The 22452-nt window shown below is 40.0% G+C and overlaps 1 protein-coding gene across 3 annotated transcripts in view; it reads left to right on the top strand.

Moving 5' to 3' along the window:
* STARD13 (StAR related lipid transfer domain containing 13) overlaps positions 1-22452 on the top strand; it is a gene marked incomplete at both ends in the record, with an annotated part of 256349 nt that overhangs the window by 81193 nt on the left and 152704 nt on the right. For 2 of the 3 annotated variants that reach the window (XM_080612401.1, XM_080612404.1), the window contains one exon: positions 4853-4886. In XM_080612401.1, coding sequence (XP_080468527.1) covers positions 4853-4886 — 34 coding nt within the window. Of the gene's footprint in view, positions 1-4852; positions 4897-22452 lie in introns of all 3 variants that reach the window. The other variant, XM_080612400.1, reaches the window with a different exon arrangement.

Here is a 22452-nt window from a genome sequence, read left to right on the forward strand (position 1 = left end):
TAACCTGGCGAAACATGTTGTGTCTTCCATGCCCCAGGTGACTTCTCTAATAACACTGATGCTATACGTTAAGCATGGACTCTAAAAACACCTCCATAGCAGTTGTTATTTCGAAGGACAATTATGAACCCTGTTGTCAGCCTTTGAAATACAACAGAAGCACCTAAGTCCAGCAGAAGTTTCAAGCCTGTTCCAAATATTGGTGCCAAATCTCTGAGAGAACTCTGATTTCTGACGCAATGGTCTTCACAGTATTTTCTATGGGATAACTTCAATATTGCCATTATTCTCAGCTGACTTAACTCTTTAAGGAACTTGCAAGTGTAATCCAGACTAAAGATGTCATTGCTGGGGCTGGGCAACTTCAAGTTAAGGCTGATGTTGCTGAGTGTCATAATATTATTATTATTACTTCCTCTTTCAGGGTCTAGCATTTTATTTTGAAGTAGTAACTAGGATTTTCTTTCCTTCTGTCAACATCTATCTGAAAGGATGTAATAAACCTGCTAATCAGATGACTGAGTTTTGCATGTGGATTGCTGGTTTCCTCCCTTAGAACTTGTCTATATGTCAGTTTAATTAAAGCCTAGCAGGTTATTAAATTTCTAGAATGACGAACCAGCAGGATTCTCAGTCTTCATACTTTGTGGGACCTTTTCCAGCTCAGAGGGCTTTTCTTCTGTATCAGTTACCCAGTAAGAAGTTGTACAGATTTATGCTTTTTTCCTCTGAAAGAAGTGTTGTGTTTCAGAGTGGTGCTGCTGGTTGCTCACTGCAGAATCTAAAGCCTTTTTTATTAACAGCAGATGTAAAGTAGTCCTGTCAAAATGCCACGGTTTATTTGATAGCGGTGATATTTTTGATACCGTATCTATGTTGAATAAATTCTCTGGTTTTTTATTAAACATCCAAAAGTGTTATTTGCATGCTGGACAGATACACTTTTTCTGGGGGGAGGGAGAGTGTGATTTCCTGAGAATGAATGGTTATAGTTTGACAGATACTCTGAAATATCAGTGGCAGATTTGGGCATATTTGAAATTAGAGCATGAAATAATATAGCTGGTAACTAATAGAAGTTGATGAGGAAGATGGAAGCAAAAGACTTGGATACAAAATGGTGGGGTTTTGTCTTTGAAATGGTATATGATATGATGGGATTGGCTGGCATTGTAGAATCCCTGTGCTGTTGCAAACTAAAATGGTTTTGAAGTTGTTCAAGTCAACTGTTTCGCATTCATCTTCTGTGTCAGAAAAAAAGCTTTTATGTGACAATAAGCTTACTGGGACACGATTAAATCATTTAATCCAGTTGTTTGATGAGTTCCATGCCCTGATCACTGATAACCGTGAAAGATTATGTACACATGTGAGAAACAATTTTTTGATGAGGGTGTTTATTTTGCTTGTTGAGTTTATAATGCTGGTGTTTTGCTTCTACCTTCACTTTCACTTAATCCAAGGAGTTTATTTGTGTAATTTGTTTCCACAGAGAATGCCTTTCACAAATATCTTTCAAGTTCTTTATAAATGCACTATATTTCAATTCCTCCTGAGGAGGAACAGCCTTTCTTCCCTCCCTTCCCTCTGTGCCCCAAATACACTTTTTCAGATGTGTGGCTCTGTAAGTGAAAGGTGGCTCTAATGGGATCGCTCACATGCTTAAAGGTGTCCCTACTTTAGGTATCTGCTGAACAGAGACATTATTTTCATCTTGCTCTGCAAGGTTTAGATTCAGGTAGTGATTTCTAAACATTCTCTGGGGATCTTGTTCATCTGTACAGGACCCATAAATTTAATACTGTGGATTCAGAGGCCATATTTATAGGACAGTATGGGCCAGGGACCAGTCCCTTGCCAAGGCCAGCTGGAACTGGGTGTTCCCTTGTCCCCACTGCTAAGGGAATGCTTCCCAATAGCTGGCTTGCTCAAGAAGAGCTCTTCAGTACAGTTCATAACAAAGCCAGAGCTGGTGAGTCAGGTGGATGAACCCGGGTATGGTGCTTCAGTCTTGTCACAAGCAGGCCATCTTCTCTTCAGCAGTGTAGGTGAGCCCTCTGAGCTTCACTTCGCTGTGAGTTACACCACTGCTGAGGGTAGGCTTGCCTGATTCACCAGATTGTCTCCTTCTGCTCTGATCATAAAGCAAAGGGTGGTGCGGCACAGGCAGGCTTCTTGGGGACTTTTGTTTGTGTAGGTGAACATGGAATGGCCTCGCAGAGACGCAGGACTGATGAAAGGGGAGAAGTGGACTTCATAAATTTCTGGTTCCTGAATGCTGGTTTATATGCTTCAGCAAATAACACGTGGTTCTATCAGCAGAATGTGTTTGGTTTTGGCTTCTGTTTGACACTTCCACTTGCAAAATTCCTACAGCTGAAGTTGTGAGCAAATGATTTCTTTATTATTCATAGCAGCAGGTGCTGCAACAGCCTTTTGGCTAGAGTTGTACTCTTTTGATCCATGGTTTCTATATATTTGATTAGATTGTGCCATGCTGCTCAGATGGGATGCTAGTCCTCCAATAAATATATTTTGTTATACAATCAGTTATATAGTGCATTATCGTTATTATTTCCATAAATCACTTTTAGTTGGCTGCCTTCTGTTTCCATTTGGGATCATTCCAGCAACAATTTGCAGCCTTTTTGTGTGGCATCCTAAAAAGATTTTGGAAGTTAACATAGCCTGGGTTTGATTTTAATAGCTGGTGCCCTTCTGGCTGTACTAGAACACAGAAACTGGCTATCCATGCAGGATTGATGTGTTTATTTCAGTTCACATATCATTAATGTATTCTTCAAGAAGTGCTTATCCCATGTTTCAGCATGGCAATTTAGGCACCCGCCTCCACTGCGTTTATACCAGAGTCATGATGCTAAAAATCTGGTGCCTGTCCCCAGCAGGGTGATTGAGAACAGCATGGTTGGCTGCACACTGGAGGGACAGAGTGATGTTGCCTCACTCAGAAAGGCATCCCAAAAACCTAGCACACTGATGTGGGACCTGCTTGTTCCTTTCCAACCCACACAGCCTGTGTCTGACTTTCACACCCCTCTATGGAAGTGAGATGCTTCTGCTAAAGCCCACTCTTGAGGGCTCAGCACTGCCTCTTAAGTGATGCTGCTAGAGAAATTTTGGCTTCTAGTGCTGTAGTTCTGCTCCTTAATCTTTGCAGAATGGGCCCATGTAGAACATCTTAGGAAATAAGATGAACTTCCTCTTCAGCCAGATGGGAATCAGAAGCACATTCTCCCTTTCTGGGCTGTAGAAGATCGAGGGGGAGATGAATTCTCCAGCTTCTGTAAGAGCGTGAGCAGAAAAGTTCTGGCATGAGGATCTGTACAGGTAGCACACAGCCTGGCACTGGTGGGCCCTCACTGGGGAAAGGGGCTCAGCTCCAGCCTCTGCAGGTATTTCACCATCACTGAGCTAAAAATCAAAAGGGAGCCTGGATGAAATCTGTACAAAACAGTTCAGTCCAGGCAAGCAGTGTGCAGGAGCCAGAGCTGGCCTCAGCTTGAAACTAAAGCAAAGCTACAAATTACATTAATAAAACTTCTTTTGGACTCTGCCACTCATTATTTTCCCATCTAGAAGTGACCACCTGACTTGGTCTTTGCTGGCTAAAGCAGGCTAATTTCAGCTGCTGCTCAGGCAGACTTTCAAATGAAGCAAGAGGCTTTTTCACTATGAAATTTCCTTGCAGAAGGAAAACCATCTGAAATCAAGCTGTGTTTTTCCTGTTATTAAGAAAGACGCTTAACCAGTTCAATTCTGTGCATAGAGGAGGAATTTTCCAGTATCTCAGTAAAATCCTTCAGTAAATACAAGGTAAATAAAAACTGTGTTTTTATAGACAGGTTCTTATTAAGGCTGCAGAGGCAATATTGGCTGAAGAGATAACTGAGCACTTGGTGCATTTGATGGAAAGGTGCAGATGGTTGTCCATATGGGGACAAGCAGATAACGAGAACAGGGAGTGTGTCACTGCAAGGCATGGGAGTCTGCCTTTTCAGCTGGCTGCAGACTGGGCACTTCACACCTTTGAGTTCACGGGTATCTGGAAGAATCAGTTTAGCCTTCTGTTTAATTAAAAAAAATAATAATTAGGTGCAGTTTCACCCATTATGCTGATTTCATTTACAGGCTGCATTGCTGGGAAAGTTGATAGATCCAGCATATGAAAGGAGGGCGGCTGATATGCATTTAATCACTGGCAACAGCATCCTCATTTGGGTACTGAAACTTATTAAAGAGAATATGGATCAAGAGAAGTATCCAAATATAGTGTTAATGGTACCAGTTTCAGATAGCGTGGCAGACTCGAAGCAGGGAGATGAAAAACATGGAGAAAACAACATGACAAGCCAGTTTGGCCATGTCCTTCAGACAGAGGGACCCTCTCCAGGTCACAGATGGACAAGAACCATCACTCTGCCACTCTAAGTAGCTATAGCCACAGTGTCCTCTGTATCTCACCTGTCAGTACAGCTGCCCACACATCTTGCTGGCGGCCTGTGTGCTCCCTGAGCTCCACTAGCACTGTGAGTCACACTCAGGCATGTTCCAGTGTGCTGGACTTCAAATCCCTTCAGGATGTATCCTGCTTGGAGCAGAGACCATTCCTCAGCTCACTCCATGCAAAGCAGATGAGCCTGGCTTGGAAATGGGCACCAGGTTGTCCTTAGCAAAAAACCAGTTATTTTTATTGATGAGCTCTTATTTTTTGCCTTGTGTAAGGTTGTGATGATTAATAATGATATATATTGTCATTCTGAAATGTGGGACTTGTTTAAAGGGAAAAAGAAAGGTATAATTATTAAAGAATTATTTATTTTTTTTCTTACAGGTGCTGTTTCAGAAGCTGTGTAAGGAAAAAGCAGGTAGGACACTGTATTACTTCTTGAAATTTCTTGATGGCTTGTGGCTTGTGTAGACACTCATGCATTGACGGAGGACCCATAGGAATCTCTACTACTAGTCAGTGTAGTTGCTACAATCACTTCCATGCTGTTGTTTGTAATGTAGTGGTGTAGAACATACATGGTTCTTAGGAAAGCTGATAATTCAGCAACTTTTGACTTATACTTTGAAAAGTGAGTTATGAAATATCAGGGATAAAACCAAATATTTGTTATTGGTGTCGTAGTAGGACTATAGTGCTTGCCATGGCACTGGCGCATGTGAGGCGAGTCGATCAGAACAGTAAGAGGAGTTAAAGACACGGATTCCCTGAATCTCACATTATCATGCCAGGAGCTAAGGAAAGGTTTGGATAGACAGATACACAGATGCAGAGATCCTGATTCAGCAAGATACTTAACACGCAATGAAACCCGCATTTGACAAAACCAATTCATTGCAACCAGGCATAAGCAACTGCTTGGATGATTTGCTTAATTGAGGGTAAATGTCCTTATTAAATTGTAATGAAGCACAATTAAGAAATACAGAGAAAGGAGACTGCTTCCCAGAATGTGGGTTACTGAAATTTAGTAACAGCTCCACAGTTTTGCAATGAGAAATGTCCCCAAAGTCTCAGTGAATCCTCATTCCCACAAAAGCCTTTGCCAGCTAGAAATATTTCAGTCATAAAACAACTGACCTCCGGAGTCACTCATTTCCAACTGTTTTCTCTGTTTTGTTAGTCAATATCTATGCAGTGTGTGTCAATTGAAATGGAAGCAATTGGATCTCGTTATTGTAATTATCGCTCTGTCCCTAGATGACTTTGCATCTTTTTTTTCTGGCCCGAAGGACTAGTTTAAGCCAGTTTGCTAACTCAGTGGTTTCATCTTGGTCAGAGTAGCATCTGTGTCTGCTCTAAATTGCATCCTCAGTGCTTTCCAAGGGCCACCTTAATTCGGTTAGAAACAGATGAACGAAGCCTTTTGCAGCCAGTGTCACTGATTCAATGGCTCTGCTGGCAAACGTGCTGACTTAGCAAAATGCCAGAAACCGTGGCCTAGAAAACGCCGGTCTCCATAGGCAATTTCACCCTCATGTACTTGGGTCAGTAAAACATGAAGCTGTTGAGCACAGTGGAAATACAAGTATTTTCATTCAAGTTCTGTGCACATCAACTTTTTATGCTTTATGAATTGTATGTGGATTTATTCCATGATGTTGCTTGCCAATGAAACATATGCCTGTACTTTTACAAAGCTAAACAAACTCCATCAATTCTGAGATTGATTTAGCAATTTTTTTTTATTGTTTTAATTGTTTTGATCAAAACCGCTCTGTGACACAAAAGGCTTGCTTTATAAAGAAACAGATTATTTTAGCAGTGCTCCAATTTTTTACTATGATTAATTTTTTAATTGCTTTACATTTATGATAACATTAACACTGTCACTAAAAGAGATGAAGTTTAGCACCCATCTTTACAGTAGAACATGGTGGTTGAAAATAAGAAACTACAGGCATTAAAGGAGAATGGCAGGTCGTTTTCTGACACAGTTTGGTCACTGGGGTGGAACTTTAATAATGGAAATCTAGCATATGATAGAGCTGGTAAAAAATATATCATTAAAATGCTTTTGTCAGAAAATGTTTATTTCTTCAAACCGAACCATTTTACAGGAAAGGTTAGCATCCTGTAGTTTCCGTTTCAAATAATTTCTGTAAAATAGGTGATCTAAACAGTTTTAAAAGTGAGAAGTTTTGATTTTCCATTGGCTTTGAAACTTTTGGCCTAGAAATCTGTTATGTTAAAGCATTTAAAAAAAAAAAAAAAAAAAAGAAAAAAAGAGAGAAAAGTTATAATAAAGCCAAATCTATGTCTTGGGCTGCGGGACAGGGTTCTTTCCAGTTTTGTATTTCCTTAACATTTCTGATATTTTCTCTGTTTTCTGGATGACAATTTCTTTTCTGTTTTGGAATTTCTTGAGTGAGAAGGAAAACCATCCTGCTCATACTGGCCACACACAGAGCACAGCACTCTTATGCTCAAGTTTGTCTTCTGCACCATTTTCCTCTTACATTATCACTTATTGCTTTGCAGTCTTCATTTCTTCCTCCGACCTCTTTCTTGGGACAAGCTCTCTCAAACTAGAGCTCTCAAAGCCTGGAAGAATCATTTCCCAGAGTAACAGTGGTTTGTAGTGGGGCAGCACCTTGCCCTCCCACCATACAGAATCAGCAGTTTTGGATGGAGACAGCCCCTCTGACCCCATCCCAGCACAGGGCAGCTCTGAGCTGCTGCAGCCAGAGTGGGGGGATCCTGCAGCCCTTTCCCCAGGGCTGGGCTGTCCTTGGCTTCTAGTCATTCTCCATGTAAACCATATTTATGTGTGAAGGAGATAACCCTGCCCTCTGGACTGTTGTTCTCTCTCTTGCTTCCATTTTATTTTACTTTTTTAAACTTTTAAAACAAATGCAATATTTTGGGGCTTCCATTCTCTGGATTTGCAGTGGGTGTCTTACAGTATATTAAGCAGGATGCTGAAATGTGTCCTAAGAAAAGGTGTAGCTGCACAGACCACTTTGCCACCCCAGGGAACCTCCTCTGAAGACCCACTATAGCTGGCAGTTTTGCTGCCTGCTAGCCAGGCCCAGTACTGTTATTTCCAGAGGTAATAACACTGGTTGTTTTAACAGTGCATGCACTGGAAATAATGATGTTCTGACCATTTAAAAAATGAGGCATTGGGAAAAATATTAAATAATGGTAAGATGTGACTCTAGAGGTGTGAATTTATGCTGCTGTTTTCTTTAATAGTGTCAGGGTGCAGCATGAGGTGGTGGCTCCCTGAGGACCAGGGACAGACACAGGAACAGGTCAGACACAGCTGTAGGACAGCCAGAAAAAGGCCCTGGGAACAGGGATGGGCAAAGGATGATGTCAATCTGCAGGCTGGGTTCCATGGCCTGGCAGGGCTGTGGCAGAGCTGGAGGGCAGCCCTGATGCAGCGTCATGGGGTGGGATGGACAGCCCTGGGTTGGGCTGAAGTGAGGTTCCACAGAGTCTTGGAAATTTATGTATTTGTATAATTGCACACTAGTAAGTAAAAACAGTGTCATTAGGAGTTAGACCTAGGTTGCAAATGTGGTGTCACCCACAATCTTTAAGATGTAGTTAGCGAAGTGCAAGGGGCACTTGCAAGAGTCCATGTTTTCATGTAGGCAGACTTAGCCTAGGTCTGTCAGTTAGCAAGTTGTCTGTTGGCTTTCTATAGAAGCAATAGACAGGAAGACGATTCACACTTGTACTGCTTGCATATGATGGCATGAGTAAGCAAGTTTTATGAATATGTAAAAATATCCTATTCTGTGTCTTCGCCAAGATGTGTGAAAGCACCTTCTTCATCCACTGAATCATTTGAGAATGAACATGGCTATCCTGGTGGTAACTGTGGTTCCAACCATTAAACCGCAGTCCTGCTGTCATTAATAAATGATGTCATTAATAGGACTGCCCCAGTACTATTGCCATGCAATGGACCACTCTGTTCAAGTCATCATCATTAATGTTTTTCTCATATTGCCAGGTACATAACACCAAACCCCATCTGCACCACCGATCTCTATTCTGGATTAATAACCCAGGTGGTCCTAATTGTTTGCTGTGGTACCTCAGAGAACACCTTGGTTAGCTGCTCCTCTGTCAGATTGCTGCTGGGTTTTATACAGCCTGCAGTAGTCACTATTAATGCCTAGGTGACTGGTGTTATGCATCCTTACAATCTCCCAGTAAATCTCTTAGTAAAAATCATCCTATTCAGCTTGAGTGTTCTAGCTGCCTAATGTATTTTAAAGTTATCACCACATAGCTCAAGATGACTAACACAGAACACACTTCATCACCAGTAAGGAGAACGAGCTTTTACTTTGCTGACAAAATTCTGAAGTCAGATTAAAAGCTGACACATCCTGTATTTTAGTGGTATGTATGAAACACTAAATATAGCAGCGTGCTCGTGTATTTGCTGATGCATGGTAATGCGGTCTGGAGCAGACAGCAATCGGCTGGCAAGGAAGATGGTGCACTGCAGTAATATGACAAAATCCTCATGTGACCTTGGCCATTTCAGAAGTACTGCGTGGATAATTGTGCATCCTTGGCTGATATATTACAAAAGTCAGAGGTAGTTGTGGTCCCAGGGCTTTAATGAATAGCCTGATCCTGCAGTGTTTGTCCAGGCATAATGCTCATTGACTTCAAGGAGAGGTCTCCATAGTGTAAGAAACCAGCACTGTGCTATATAATAGCTGTATATGACCAACTGCTAACAAAGCGAATGATTCTGGGAACTGAGAGGGAGATGCAACTTCACCTTGTTAGAAACTGCAGGTGCTTGATTCATCACCAGATCAAACCCATGTACAGTTGTTCCCCACTGGTTACATATTTTTGTGTTTCCTTGGTCATAAAAAGTTTTATGCTCATGTTTATATTTTACCTTTGCTGCAGTCCCTGGGTGGGAGTTATGAGTTAATCATGCTGTAAACAGGAAAATGGATGTGGCTCAGAGAACCATAACCTGTACTGGGATTTTCCTCTTGCTCATGGGGAGATGGAGAAGGTGATCTCTTTCAGCCCTTCACATGCTGCAGATGCCTGGCAAGTGTGCTGGAGGCAGAGCTGAGGCTGTGGCATGAGCCCCCTTGTCCCATCCTCTGCAGGGAAGAGCAGCAGCTGGGGTAGACATTTGGCAGCCCCTCCCAAGACCTAGCAGAGATCTCATGCTGTCATTACTCTGGCTACAAAAGTTTACCCAAGATGAGAACCTGACCTGAAATAACTGGGGAAAATAAAACATTCTCATCCAATGATCCCATGCATTTACTAGAAAGCAGAGTGTGATCACTTAGACATGTTTCCAACACAAAGTGGAGATGCTTACTTTGGACTGAAAAAGGAACTGGCTGTTTTCCTCGGCAGTGGTACAGTGGAAGTAAACTAGTGAATAAACCCAGCTGTTTGGTGGTCTTGGCCTGTTAACTAGTTAAGCTCTGTATTGCTCAAATTAGAAGTAGAAAGACTTTGTCCTTTTTCTGCATTCAGTGCTTCAGAGTTATGCATTCAGTGCTTCTTCAGAGTGCTTCATTTGTCTCTTGTTCTAACTTGTGTACAGTGCTCCCAAAATGAGGCACTGAGATTGCCACTTCCTGCCTACATGTTCCTTTCATAATCAGAAATGATAGAACAAACCCATTCTTTGTTCTTCTGAAAGGCAAATCTTCACTACTCAACTTCTATGATGTATTGGAGCAGCTGAGGGCAAACTGTGATCCTCAGCTTTCAAAAGCAAGAGAAAAAAGGGGGCCCTTACTATGTATATCTCAGGATATTGCTATTTCTAAAAAAAAAAAAACACCAACCAAAACCAACACCCCCCCCCCAAAAAAAAAAAACAACAAACCAACAAACAACAGAAGTGAAGATTAAAACCATATATGTTTACTGTTTTAGTATGTGAATTATAGACAAAAGCTTGATCTGTTAATACTCTGAATTTTATATAAGATTCTTTAGAAACCATGAAGCAGTAATGTATAAAGGCACTTTAGACACATAATAATACTTGACGTCATTCTAAGTATCTCCCTCCATTTCCCTGCTCAATAGTTCTTTCTGTAGCTTTGATTTTCCATCAACATTTTTAATAAGAAAGAAAAATATTGAAAAGTCAAGAGCTGATAAATGTTAAAAATAGTATCTAGTCAATAACTGTACAAAATATAGGTGGCTTCAGAATGAAGGTATTATGAACATTTTTCCTAGCTCATTTTTGTTTACAGGGGAGCTGAGAGTTGAGCGCTAAAGAGCTGATAGATAAGCTTGGGTTTGTAACTACTCTTGAGACATGACAGGAACCTTGCTGTATATGTCAATCTGATGCAAATTGAAAATTGCTGTAAAGTTTTGCCTCTGTTGGAATTAGGAGGTGTTGGCTTCCAGTAACTAAGGTCAGACATTAGGATTCTCAAATGTTTTTCTTCTGTGACTGAACAAATGTCTTGCAAAGGTTGCAAACAGCCAGCCATATTCAGCTCCATTGAATCTGAGCAAACAGCTTTCTTTAAGCTGGCATTTTCCAAGAGTCATGTCAGAGGCCACATTTTGGCATTTGACATTTATTACAAAAGTAACAAATGCCTGGAAAAATTTCATTGAATAGTTAAAAAATCTCATATGCCTGTTTTCTGTTTCAATTGGACCTTTCCCTCAGACCTCTCTGATAGCCACAGTGCAAGATATGTCCTTGTATTTTATTTCCTGGGCAAGGTTTAACTTCAAATATTTGAAGATTAGACATTTTAAACTTTGTAAGCAGCAAAATGAATCTTTAGCGTTGTATAGTTCTATCTAAGCATTACAGCTCTGACACACACACGGAAGAATGAGCTATATGGTAGGAGTCCTTTGTTTTCACAGAAACTGTTTCTAATGGGTAGCAGATCCTGCAATTTTAGTGTTTCTCATTAGAAAACATTTCCCTCATGTAACAGTTCTCTAGGTTCTTTTTTTTTTTTTTTTTTTCGCTATTTAACCATTTAGGATCAATTCCTAATGATTAAGGTTTTGTGCTGTACTGGAGTGACACGTAGCTCCTCTCTGAAAAGCTCAGGACACAAGATCGATTCTACTCTGTTTCTTTTTTTGCAAGTCAGGCAGGCAAACATGGAGAAATGCTTCTGGCTGGAACATACATTTAATCTAAGTTATTTGGGGCAATAAAGCTATCGAACAAAGCAACCAGATTCTGACCTTTTGCAACATGAGACCTTTTGTTGGGATCATCATCAGACCATGCCACTGTTTCATGCTACTGATAACCTGCCATGGTGCAACCTCTACTCAGAGGAGATGACCACGGCACAAAATGACGCAGGATCTACGTAGTTGTGACTAGCTATGGCCAGAGACACTAGTTTCCACTTCCATGAGCACCAGAGAGATGAAACCTTTTACTGCTGGTCATGTTAGAATTGAATGCAGGATCTCAACATGTTGCAGGTGAGTAATAACCACATTAACTTCAAAGAAGTAATCACTGCATAAGCTTCTCCCTAAATATAATGGGACCACTAGAGGAGGACAAAGAGCTGTGTAGTGTTAGTGTCAACTACAGGGGCACCTTCTTAAGAAACAGGAGAGTTGCTTTAGCAAGCTTTTCAAGAGAAAACCATCCAGTCTCTGCTCTTCCTGTTGTCTGTATTAGATTCCATCTAGGCCAGCAAGTTGCTATGACAGAAATGCACATAGAGATGCTGGTATTTATTGAGCACTCAGCACAAGGAGAAAACAAATTAGTAATTTCCACCATGCCGTCAAGCCACAGCTGAAATGTGGCAACAGAAGGAGGCCAGAGCTGCACAGGCATGCAAGCCATCCCATGTATAATTCCATTGCATATAATGGCATGTCAGTTGTGATTTTGGCTCTGTGTCTTCAGGAGGGCAGAGCAGTAAGAAAGGCAAATGCATGAAAACAGACAGCCAGAAGGTTGCATTATAGTTGGGTATTATTAAGTCATAGAATCATAGAATACCAGGTTAGAAGGGATCTCAAGGATCATCTGCTCCAACCTGTCTAGGCAAAGCATGACCTAAACTAGAATGTCCCAGCACTCTGTACAGCCAAATCTTTGAAGTATCCAATGACAGGGAATTCACCACTTCCCTGGGGAGGTTATTCCAATGGCTGATTGTTCTCATTGTGAAAAATTTTCCTCCTTTGTCCAGTTGGACTCTCTCCAGGAGTAACTTGTGTCTATTACCCCTCATCTTTTCCATGTGACTTCCTGTAAAAGGGGACTCTCCATCTTCTTTGTACCCACCTTTTAAATACTGGAACATGGTGGAAAGGTCTCCCGTGAGCTGCTTTTTCTCAAAGCTAATCAAGCCCAGTTCTCTCAGCCTTTCTTCATAAAGCAGGCTTCCCAGCCCCTTGATCATCTCTGTGGCCTTTCTCTGGACCCTCCCCAGCCTGTCCACATCTTAGTGGGGATCATAGCAGAGACCAAAACTGAACACAGAATTCTTGGTGTGGGCTGACAAGAGCCAAGTAGAGTAGGAAAAGCCAGGTACAATGGGATCTGAAGTGGATCTGAAACTGCTATTCCGGCCTTGGTGAAGTATTGGCTTTTGACATGGGGTCTAAGAAGGTAATGGCTTTAAGCTTTTGTTTGAAATCTGTTTATATTAGGTACGTACCTACCCTGGAATATTTCTTGATTTCCAATGCTATTGGGTACCTCAGGACAATTTGTTTTAAAGCAAGAGGACAACTTTTTCTCTGGTGTAATTCTTGTGAAAACTGACGGGTTTACATCACAGTTGGCGTACACATCAATTCAATGATGGTTTAAAGTTAAGCAGTGTATTGAGCAGTTAAGAAGCTGCCTGGTGCACTCTGTGCATGGCATAGGTCTGCCTGATGATCACCATGCAGGTTTTTAGTCTGAGCTGCAAATTTTTAAATAGGAAGAACAGACTGTGAAGTGTGCAGTGTTTGCAGTTTGGTTTGGATGACTTCTATGTGGGAATATAAAAGGAAAGGCTGATTTTATTTTTAAGCAAAGTTGAGGAAAAATTAATTCATTCCACAAACTGAAACTTGAGATAATATATATATGTATGTGTGTGTCTATATATATATTCTTTTATGATTATTACATGAGCAGTTACAGTTATCATTTTCTATGGCTTACTAATAACTTTAATTTTCTGGAATTCTTAGCTTACTGGAGGTCTAAAGATATATCCTTACTGCAATATATGATTGCATGTATTATGTAATTAACACTAAGGTAACACTTCCTTGTGAGAAAAGCTTACTTATAAAAGTCAGGAAAATGCCCATCTATAAGTAAGACTGAAGGTATTAGATTGGTTGAATGGTTTTCAAATCCATATTTATTGATTTCTTTTTAAATGCCCTTAATTCTGAGAAGATAACTGATTCTAGCATCGAATCTTGCAGGTTTATGCTGTAGAATATTAAGGATTCTTCCTTTGTAGAACTTGTGTCAGCTGCAGTCACCAGCCACTTGGTGGGTTAGGATCAGTCTCTTAATGATGTATTTATACCTGCATAGAAAATTATTTATATCTGTAAAGAAAAAAATTAAATCTACACTTTTTGCAGCATTTCAGAATCAAACAATTCCTCTACGTAGCTGAGGAAATGGGAAGCTCAGTAACATTATATTTCATAAAATATATATAGTTCTTTTAGCAAGGTCTTAAAACTACAGTTTACTTGGTCTGCTATTTAATATTTCTAAATTGTTGGTACTGAGGTAGTAACAATGGGCTTCAGGACTGGAGTAGTGTCCTTCTGAGCACCATACAGGCAGAAAGGGAGTTCTTCCCTCACAAACCTTACAGCCTTAGATTATAATCAGTGTTTTTTGTACAAAAGGTGGCAGTTAAAACGTTTACATTTTTTTCTAATTCAAGATTCAAATCATTTGTCAAGAGCTTATTTTCATGCATGTTGGTCCATGAGTTGACATGTTCAGATGTCGGTCCCCATCCTGCTGGCTGCTCTTTGCTCTGTCCTTTGCCCATGCTGAGCTCGCCACCAGAAGGAACTCAGGTTAGTGCTGTGATTGTATGGAGAGCGTCCATATCTACTCATGCACACCAGACCACTCATTCGAGATCTTAGCATAGTCGCAGCCAGCAGCAGATCAAGGCTTCTTGGTATAGAAAAATCAGAGCACAAGTGGCTAAGGCACAGGGTGTTGGTGGTCCACTGCTGCCAAAGACAGAAGGATCTGGAGTGCAACAATAGGATGGAGGCACTCAGGGAACTATTTCTTCTGTGCCTGATTCCTAAAGCAGTGGAGAGGGAATATAGAAAGGAATAACTACAACATCCCACAGACTGGGGATGTTGTAAGACTGACTGGTCTTCCTTACAGCTTTTCCCGGCATTACTTGTCTTACTATCCATGCCAGGCCTCCATCAAGAGAAGCCCCTGGCTTTGATTTCCGTGGTCTTTTAGTAGGCAAAGCATGCATAGGGTCATAGGCACTCAGGCATCACTAGCAGACTGCAGATATTGGCATCTGCTTGTTTTATAAACATACAGCACATAAAGTTAGCCTTGCTTTTCGCATTCTTTTTCTTGTTGGCTCATCAACTTGTCAGAATCTTCAGTTTACAGCTCTTTGGACTCTCATTTTGTTAGAAAAGTGTAAGGTGAGTTTCCAAAGTTAAACTAAACTTCTGCTATATGTTTTCACCTATTTATAAGACAGACAGAACTAGTGCAGCACACTCAATGGCTGGATGATGTATTGGAGAACTCAGAATATTCAGTAATCTAATTTCAAATACACCTTTTTATTTGTTGCTTTTGTTGCTGTGCTTCTCTTCAAAAGCTCCATATCCGTGGAAGTTTTTAAGCAGTACCATATAGGGATGATATCCAGAGTATTAAGCTGCACATAAGTAAGTGAGTACATATAGAAATATGTGACAGTGCCTCTAACTTGCTGTGATGTGTCCATGGAACACTGATGTAATTATAGTATATTGTGCTTCCTTAGGTCTTGATAGACCCTGTGTCTTATGATCCCTGGGGTGGATATAACTTTAATCTTCAAGTGTTCATTTGCAATGGCTGCACTTTATTCTTACACAACACAGTTAGGACGGGCAGAGAGAAGTCCTTTCCAGTGGTTTTCCATTGGGTTTGATCCTTCTTTTACTGGAGCCTGGGGCACACTGTCCTTGACAATGTCAACAGAGGCCAAGTGGAGTGATGAAGTAGTGGCGTTCTGTTGCATAGGGCTGCGGGATTGTCGAGTACGCATTGCTGTCCTCTGGAAACAGAGCCACCTCTGTTTACAGCCCTATGCTTATTTCATCATTATCCTTTTAGATGTTACAGAAAAGCAGCTCCTGGTTTTTGACAGGAAACACTCCTCCACACCCACTTTAGACTCTTTCCTTCTCTTTGCCTCTTCTCCCGTGAGCAAAAGCTTTGTTTGTTTGGGCCTGGAACAGAGGCAGCTGATACTCAGCTAGTTATTTTGATTGCCTGGCTGGTAGGGTTGGGGGAGCAGATAATGTCAAGATTTCCTCTGCATTCCAGATATGTTTTCCTCCTACAGTTAGCAGGCGGCGAGTGTGACTTTTCCCACTCAGCTTTTCCCACAGTCAGTAAGACTTATCTGACAATGGAGTTAGTGTCAACTGTCCAAAACTAACTAGGAGATATCTTCCTTTCACCACTCCTGTGCTGTTATTGCTTATCAATGTCACTCTCCAGCTTAAATGACTGGTTAATTCACAGACATACTGAGACAAATTCCCTTCTGTTGCAGCTCCATTGAGTTCAGTGGAGTTACACTGGGAATGAGTTTGGCCATAGGTGTCTGAAAAGCACAAGTGGTAGGAATGTGATACTAACAGAAGCAAGAGACATGCGACAGTCAAAACAAAAAGGAAGCCCTAAGCTTTGGCAAGATTCCCATTTCAGATTTCTGGAGTGTGATCCAACAAGGTGTTCATGTTTTACAGCTGGTGCTGCAAGAGAAAAGTTGTTATTCAACAGCAAAACAATTCCAGTGTCTCCACATCAAAACAGCCCACGTTAAAAAGAATAAAAGGAGAAATAATTCATAGGATTTCCAAACACAAATTCCATTGAAAATCATGAGGACTGTGCTTTTAAATCTATTAGAGACTTTAAAAATTACTAGAATGAAACCAAAACATACTTAACCTGAGATTTTTCAGTTGAGCTGCCCAGAGGAGAATACATATATAGGAACCAGTGTCGCCCTGTAAAAGAAAAGAGAAAGAGAAACAGCTTTTTCACAGAAAAACAGGAAGAGATAAAATTTATCTAGGCTTTCCAAACTAATATTCCAGCAGTCTTAAAAAAAGAGAAGAAAGAACGTGAGAAATCAGTGTGGGAAGGAATTTTTGGTTGTAGCACATAAACTTTATAAAAGATCCAAAGACATCCAAATTAAACTTGTCAGTTTTCAGAATGAAGAGAGGCTAATAATAGGTTGCCTAGAAGACTTTTACTGGGACAAGTATCATTTAAAGCTTCATTATCTTGACAAGTGAGTGAACAGATGGCAAAATCTGTAGCAAACTCAAGATTTCCTGGGGTACTAGAGATTAGAAAGATTTCTGAGAACCAAATTCAAATCATCAAAGCGAGGTGGTCTGATATCCTCAAAGCAGGTGGGATTTCAATTTACCTAAGTGTGAGGTAATGCTCAGGAATGATCTGAAGCATTCACTGATATTGCATACTTAATGAAGTGTTACCAGTTCAGAAAAATACCCAGGCAACATTATGGACAGCTTAATTAAAACAGCTCGGTGAAAGCAGCTGTTCAATTTGCAGTGCTAGCAAATAAAATGCTAATTTATATGGATCATAAACAACAGCGTTGGTATTATTATAATGTCATTGTATAAATTCAGGGAATTATATCACAGTGATGTCCAGCATTGCCAACACTATAAAACTGACCAAAAAAAAGAAGTCAGAGAAGTCAGTGAAGGATGATATGCATAGAAGATACAATCATTTTATTTAACTACTGAAAAAATGTTGCAGCACTAAACTCCCCGTTACCTTTAAGTCATGGGGATATCCAGTAAATGCAAGAGTCAAAACAAGTAGCCCCCTCATGTGCTGGTACCTGTTTCCCCAATTAATAAGGATCATCAAATCAGCAAGAAACAGAGGGCTTTATGCTCATATATTCTTAAGAAGAAACAGGGAAAGGGAAGTACCCACAGTAGGTGAAAATTTTCAGTGAAGCATATGGGTATTTTTATAATTACTTCAGCAAGTCAAGAATTTCATCATTAATGTGAGATTGTCCCTGTGTTTGGTCTATATGGTGGTGCGTTATTTTTTGTTTTGGTTTGTTTTTTTAAGAATGATTAGAGAAGTTCTTGTAGGAAGGGAGGCTGTCCCTGGTGATTACTGAGAAGACCTTGAGTTTCATCAATTCTGCATTAAAAGGGTAATTTATCCCTGTACAAAGTAAAATAAGAGCCTACTGTTACTTTCTAGTACTATATACAACCCATTTTGCATTTATCCTGCCCAGATATGAGATGAGCTATAGGATGGGGGGAGGGTGGATAAATCCAAATCTATATAGGATAATATCCAATATCCTCATCTTTAAAGGAAGATAATGTTCTCCAGATGAAATGGTATTTTTTTTCTGACTTGACTGATAGCAGTGAACTACTTTAGACCATTACAAAACCATTTAGCAACATTTCAGAATAGAAATTGGGAATAGCTTCCAATCTGAGGCTAAGAAAAGTAGGTTTTGGTTTTCATATTTACTTAGTACGCTTTTTTCACTTTTAGCAGTGACATTTACTAAAATATTTTTAAGGCCTGATCTCTGAATATCTGATAATTTTTATGAAATCAACATGAAGGAGTACTTAGAATAAGTATTCTCTCTCAGGTAAATGGAGAAAAAGCTAACTCTGTGTAAGATCATGATAAGTTATAATTCCTTTAGCACCTACTCTCTGAGCAACTTACATGGGTTTTTGTAATGTAAATTACAAAATTTTATTAAAAAAACCTCTCTGAAATGTAGAACAAATTTGGATAATTGCTACTGAATAGATTTATGTCAGCACAAAATGACAAAAGACTGTTGAAGTGAGCCTGTGTAACAGTAGTATAAATAATAACATGAGCAACATCTGTACCTGCAGCACCACAAAGGTGTTCCAATATAATCCATAAGAATTAATTTCACTAGAAACCATTGCCACACTGAAATTGATTACTTTGGAACCAGCGAGACATACAAGCAAAATAACAACTTTTTCTTGCCTTCTCCTTCATTTGCATGGTGCTTAGAGTGAAGTCAAAGGCAATTGTGTTTGCAGAGTCTCAAAAAAGTGTCTATTAATAATAAGAGTGGGAGTCGGGCCATCTAGAATAGAGTGTTCCAAGGGAGTACACGGGGGAGGTGAAGCCTGTTCTGTTCTTTCTGGAATCAACTTTTCAAGTAATACTAAATAAAAAAAGATGTCTTTCTCTGGAAAGCAAGTGGTGGCATTATCTGTAGAAAGCAATGGCTGTGACCTCTATAGTCATTCTGGTCACATCACTATACACAGCAGCAGGTGATGGGGAAACACCTCCTCAAGCTCTCTCTGCCTTTGGTATGCTGGGTCAGCTATAGAGCATTCCTTGCTATTGTATTTCTTGGGAATTAAATTGCTTTACCAAGTACTACTTTCAATCTCAAAAGAGAGAAGAAAAACATCTTAGTATTTTCTAGCTTTCCCCCATGGTGTTTGATGTTACTATTTATATAATAGTAATTTAATGTCACTATTAAAATTCAGTTCTGTGAAAAGTAAATGGGTGCATAGCATAGATTTTTTTACCTCTTGCATTCAGAAGTCAGAGTCTATTTGGAAGACCACAGTAAGTTATACTTTGCATGTTGGACTATTTAATGTGTCACAATCTAATTCTTTTACAGAGATTATAATTACACAGCAGCACATCAGTGCTCTCATAAAGTCTACTATGCAGTAACACCTTATAGCTTACCTCTCTGTGCCTTTATGTACTATAGTCCACATAAAAATGTAACATTGCTTTGTTTCCAAGATAATGAATCTTGAATGAAATTATACCATTATGTAAACCCCTTCAGCATACATGCGAAAGGCAGGGAGGGTGTAAGGAAAACTAACTTGAAGAAGATACAAATTTGGTGTCACAGGTATTTTTCAGACTTGCAGTTCACAGCTACGCTTTTGCCTACCCGATTATATGGAGCCAATACTGCAGCAGTATTGGCCTTCTTTTGATAATATTTTTCTCCAGCACTTTCTGTAAGGGTTTCAAGGGAAGTACTACAGGCCTGTTCATGTTTCAAGCAAGAGAAGTAAAACTCTCAGCAGCTCACAGTAAACTGTTCTCCATGTAGCTCTAAAAACTGAAACTGCAGTTGTTACTGCTGACTTGTTAATATAACACAGACATCGACATTTCCTGGTTACTGTAAACACTGAAATGCTTTTGGAGTTAATGGAATACAGGTGCTGCCTGACACTACCAAAATGTTCTCACAGAAACAGGGGCATTTTGGATAGAAAGAGCTGCTGATCCACCTAGTCCAGCCTCTTCTTCGCAGCATGAATATCCTGCTTCTCAGTGGGAATACCCAGATATGTTAAATGTCATGAAATAAGCATTCTTCCTGAGCTTAAGCTCCTTTATACTTGCAGGAATGGCCGTATCGCTTAGCCCACTGGAAAATAGTTCCAGAGCTGGGTGATGGAGTGGGCTTAGGCAGGCTCTGAGCGGCTGGGAAGCCTTCCCAACAGGGCTGTGGGAAATGGTGCTTACAATCAAATAGTCACCAGCCTTTGCTTCACATGAGACTCAGACAATACTGTGAATAGCTGATTGGTCCTTTTTTACTGTGGAAGCAAGAAGAAACTTAAAATCAGCCTTAATAATTCAAGATTTTGTAGAACTGCTTAGGTTAATAAGGGTTCGCTTGGGCCTATGCCAAATTTGATTCTGATCATTATAACCTGCCTACCTGAAATTCTGTCCCCTGTTACAACTGGCCACAACATTCTTTATTTCCTGTCCAAAAACATTAGTAGCGTTGCATTTCAATTCTATTAAATATATATGTTTAAAATCTGCTAAATAAGTTAAAATAGTAGCTGTTTGACCAGTAATGAAGGCAACTCTGTAAAAATCCGTAGGTTGCAATATGTTGTTACTTGGCAATATGCTCCCATCAGGCAGTAACCTGGATTATTAGGAAAGTGTGTGTGTACAGGAGTATTTGTGTATCTGAAAAAAAGTTCTTACTCTTATAAATAAATTGATTTGCAGAAAATTCCATTGCATTGTTGTTAGGTCCTGTTGTCAAGATTGATCATGTTTTCTCTTGTAATCCAGGAGTTATAAAAAACCAACAAGCTCCCAGGTCCCTGAACCAATATCCAGATACGGTGTGTGCTAAATTGCCACTGACTGCTGCAAGGCTTTTTTACACAAATGTTCCAATTATTTCTACTGTGATGGTAATAACAGTTGGAAGTTTGGAAAAAAAAATAATCCTGGTTTACACAAGGCCCCAGTACAATATTAAGGAAATGAGCACTCTGAGAGCAAAGAAAGATGTAGTTTAGAATAATATATTTTTGTCAAGCATCTAAAAAACAGGGGAAAAATTAGTCACCAGAAGCTGAAATGAGAGGAACAGGGGCAATAATCTATGCTGAGACATTTTGTGCTACAGCATATCTGCTCACTTTTTCAGGGGCATTTATCACCTCAAAATTTCAAGTTCTGCTCCAGTAAAAAACCACTATCTACACACATAAAATGTATTCCACTTTCCCAGTTGTCTAGTAATTGAAGAATTGGCTATTTCTACAGGGACTGGCTTTGCCCAGCCCAAGCTTTTATATCTGCAACATACTATGTTATAAAGATGTCCACAGAGCATTTTACAAAAGGAAGTGAAAGTTTATTGGCACTTGGTTTGTTTTGCCCATTCTTCTCTGCTATCTGAGAAATGTGCAAGGGCTTTTGTTGCTGCAGTTCTTCAGAGTTTCAGCTGAAATACCAGCTTTCTTGTCTACTGTTCAGTAGAAGTGCTCTGTTCACTCTGACAATGATCCATTCAATGATTACTTGTGTTCACTTACCTCCTGGTCCCCGTTTTCACCATTCTCACAGAACAAAGCATCCTCTACCTGTCACACAGGCCTTCACCTGGAGTTCATCATTCTGCTGTCACAACTTAGGCTGAGTTAAGGAGACTAGATGGGAGAAGTAGGGGGGTTATTAAAAGATATTCTGTAAGAGCTAGGTACAACCAGGATGTGAGATCAAAAGTAAAATTCAAGTTAAGATTAGGCAGAATGTGAAAGTCCTGCTCCATGGTAAAACCGGGAAAGTGGTGGTTATTTTCCAGAAAAAATGGTATTTCTTTAATCTTTATTCTGTATGAAATTATTTTTTTGTCAGAAGGAATTTTCTAGGTGAAAATTTGTGGTTGCTGTATGAAAAACTTTCATCCCATATTTACCATCTCATCTTTGTTCTAACTTACTTTTCCTTGATAGACACAATCTGGTCCACTTCAGTGCATCCCAAATGCAAACACTCTGGCAGTTCTCTGCTCTTACTGTTTACTGAAGGTCATCCTGCCTTTATGTTGCATCAAGTGGAGGCTACTTGGCTTAAGGTTGAGGGCCCTTCCCTTCCCTATCTATCATTTGTTCAGTATTAAAAGCTGGATTCCCACAGTCTATCTGTACAGGATACCAACTTTCGTTGTCTACTCAATACATTATCAAATCCACATTTGCACGCTTTCTCTACAAGTGCCCCTCATACTTGGGAGTTGGTCCTCTGAATATATAAAGATACCACATTAACTTCCTTGGAGACCCTCTTGCTAACTCACTTTGCGTCAGTCCCTCCAAAA

Source organism: Psittacula echo, assembly GCF_963264785.1.
Source record: "Psittacula echo genome assembly, chromosome: 3".
NCBI classification, from domain to species: Eukaryota; Metazoa; Chordata; class Aves; order Psittaciformes; family Psittacidae; genus Psittacula; species Psittacula echo.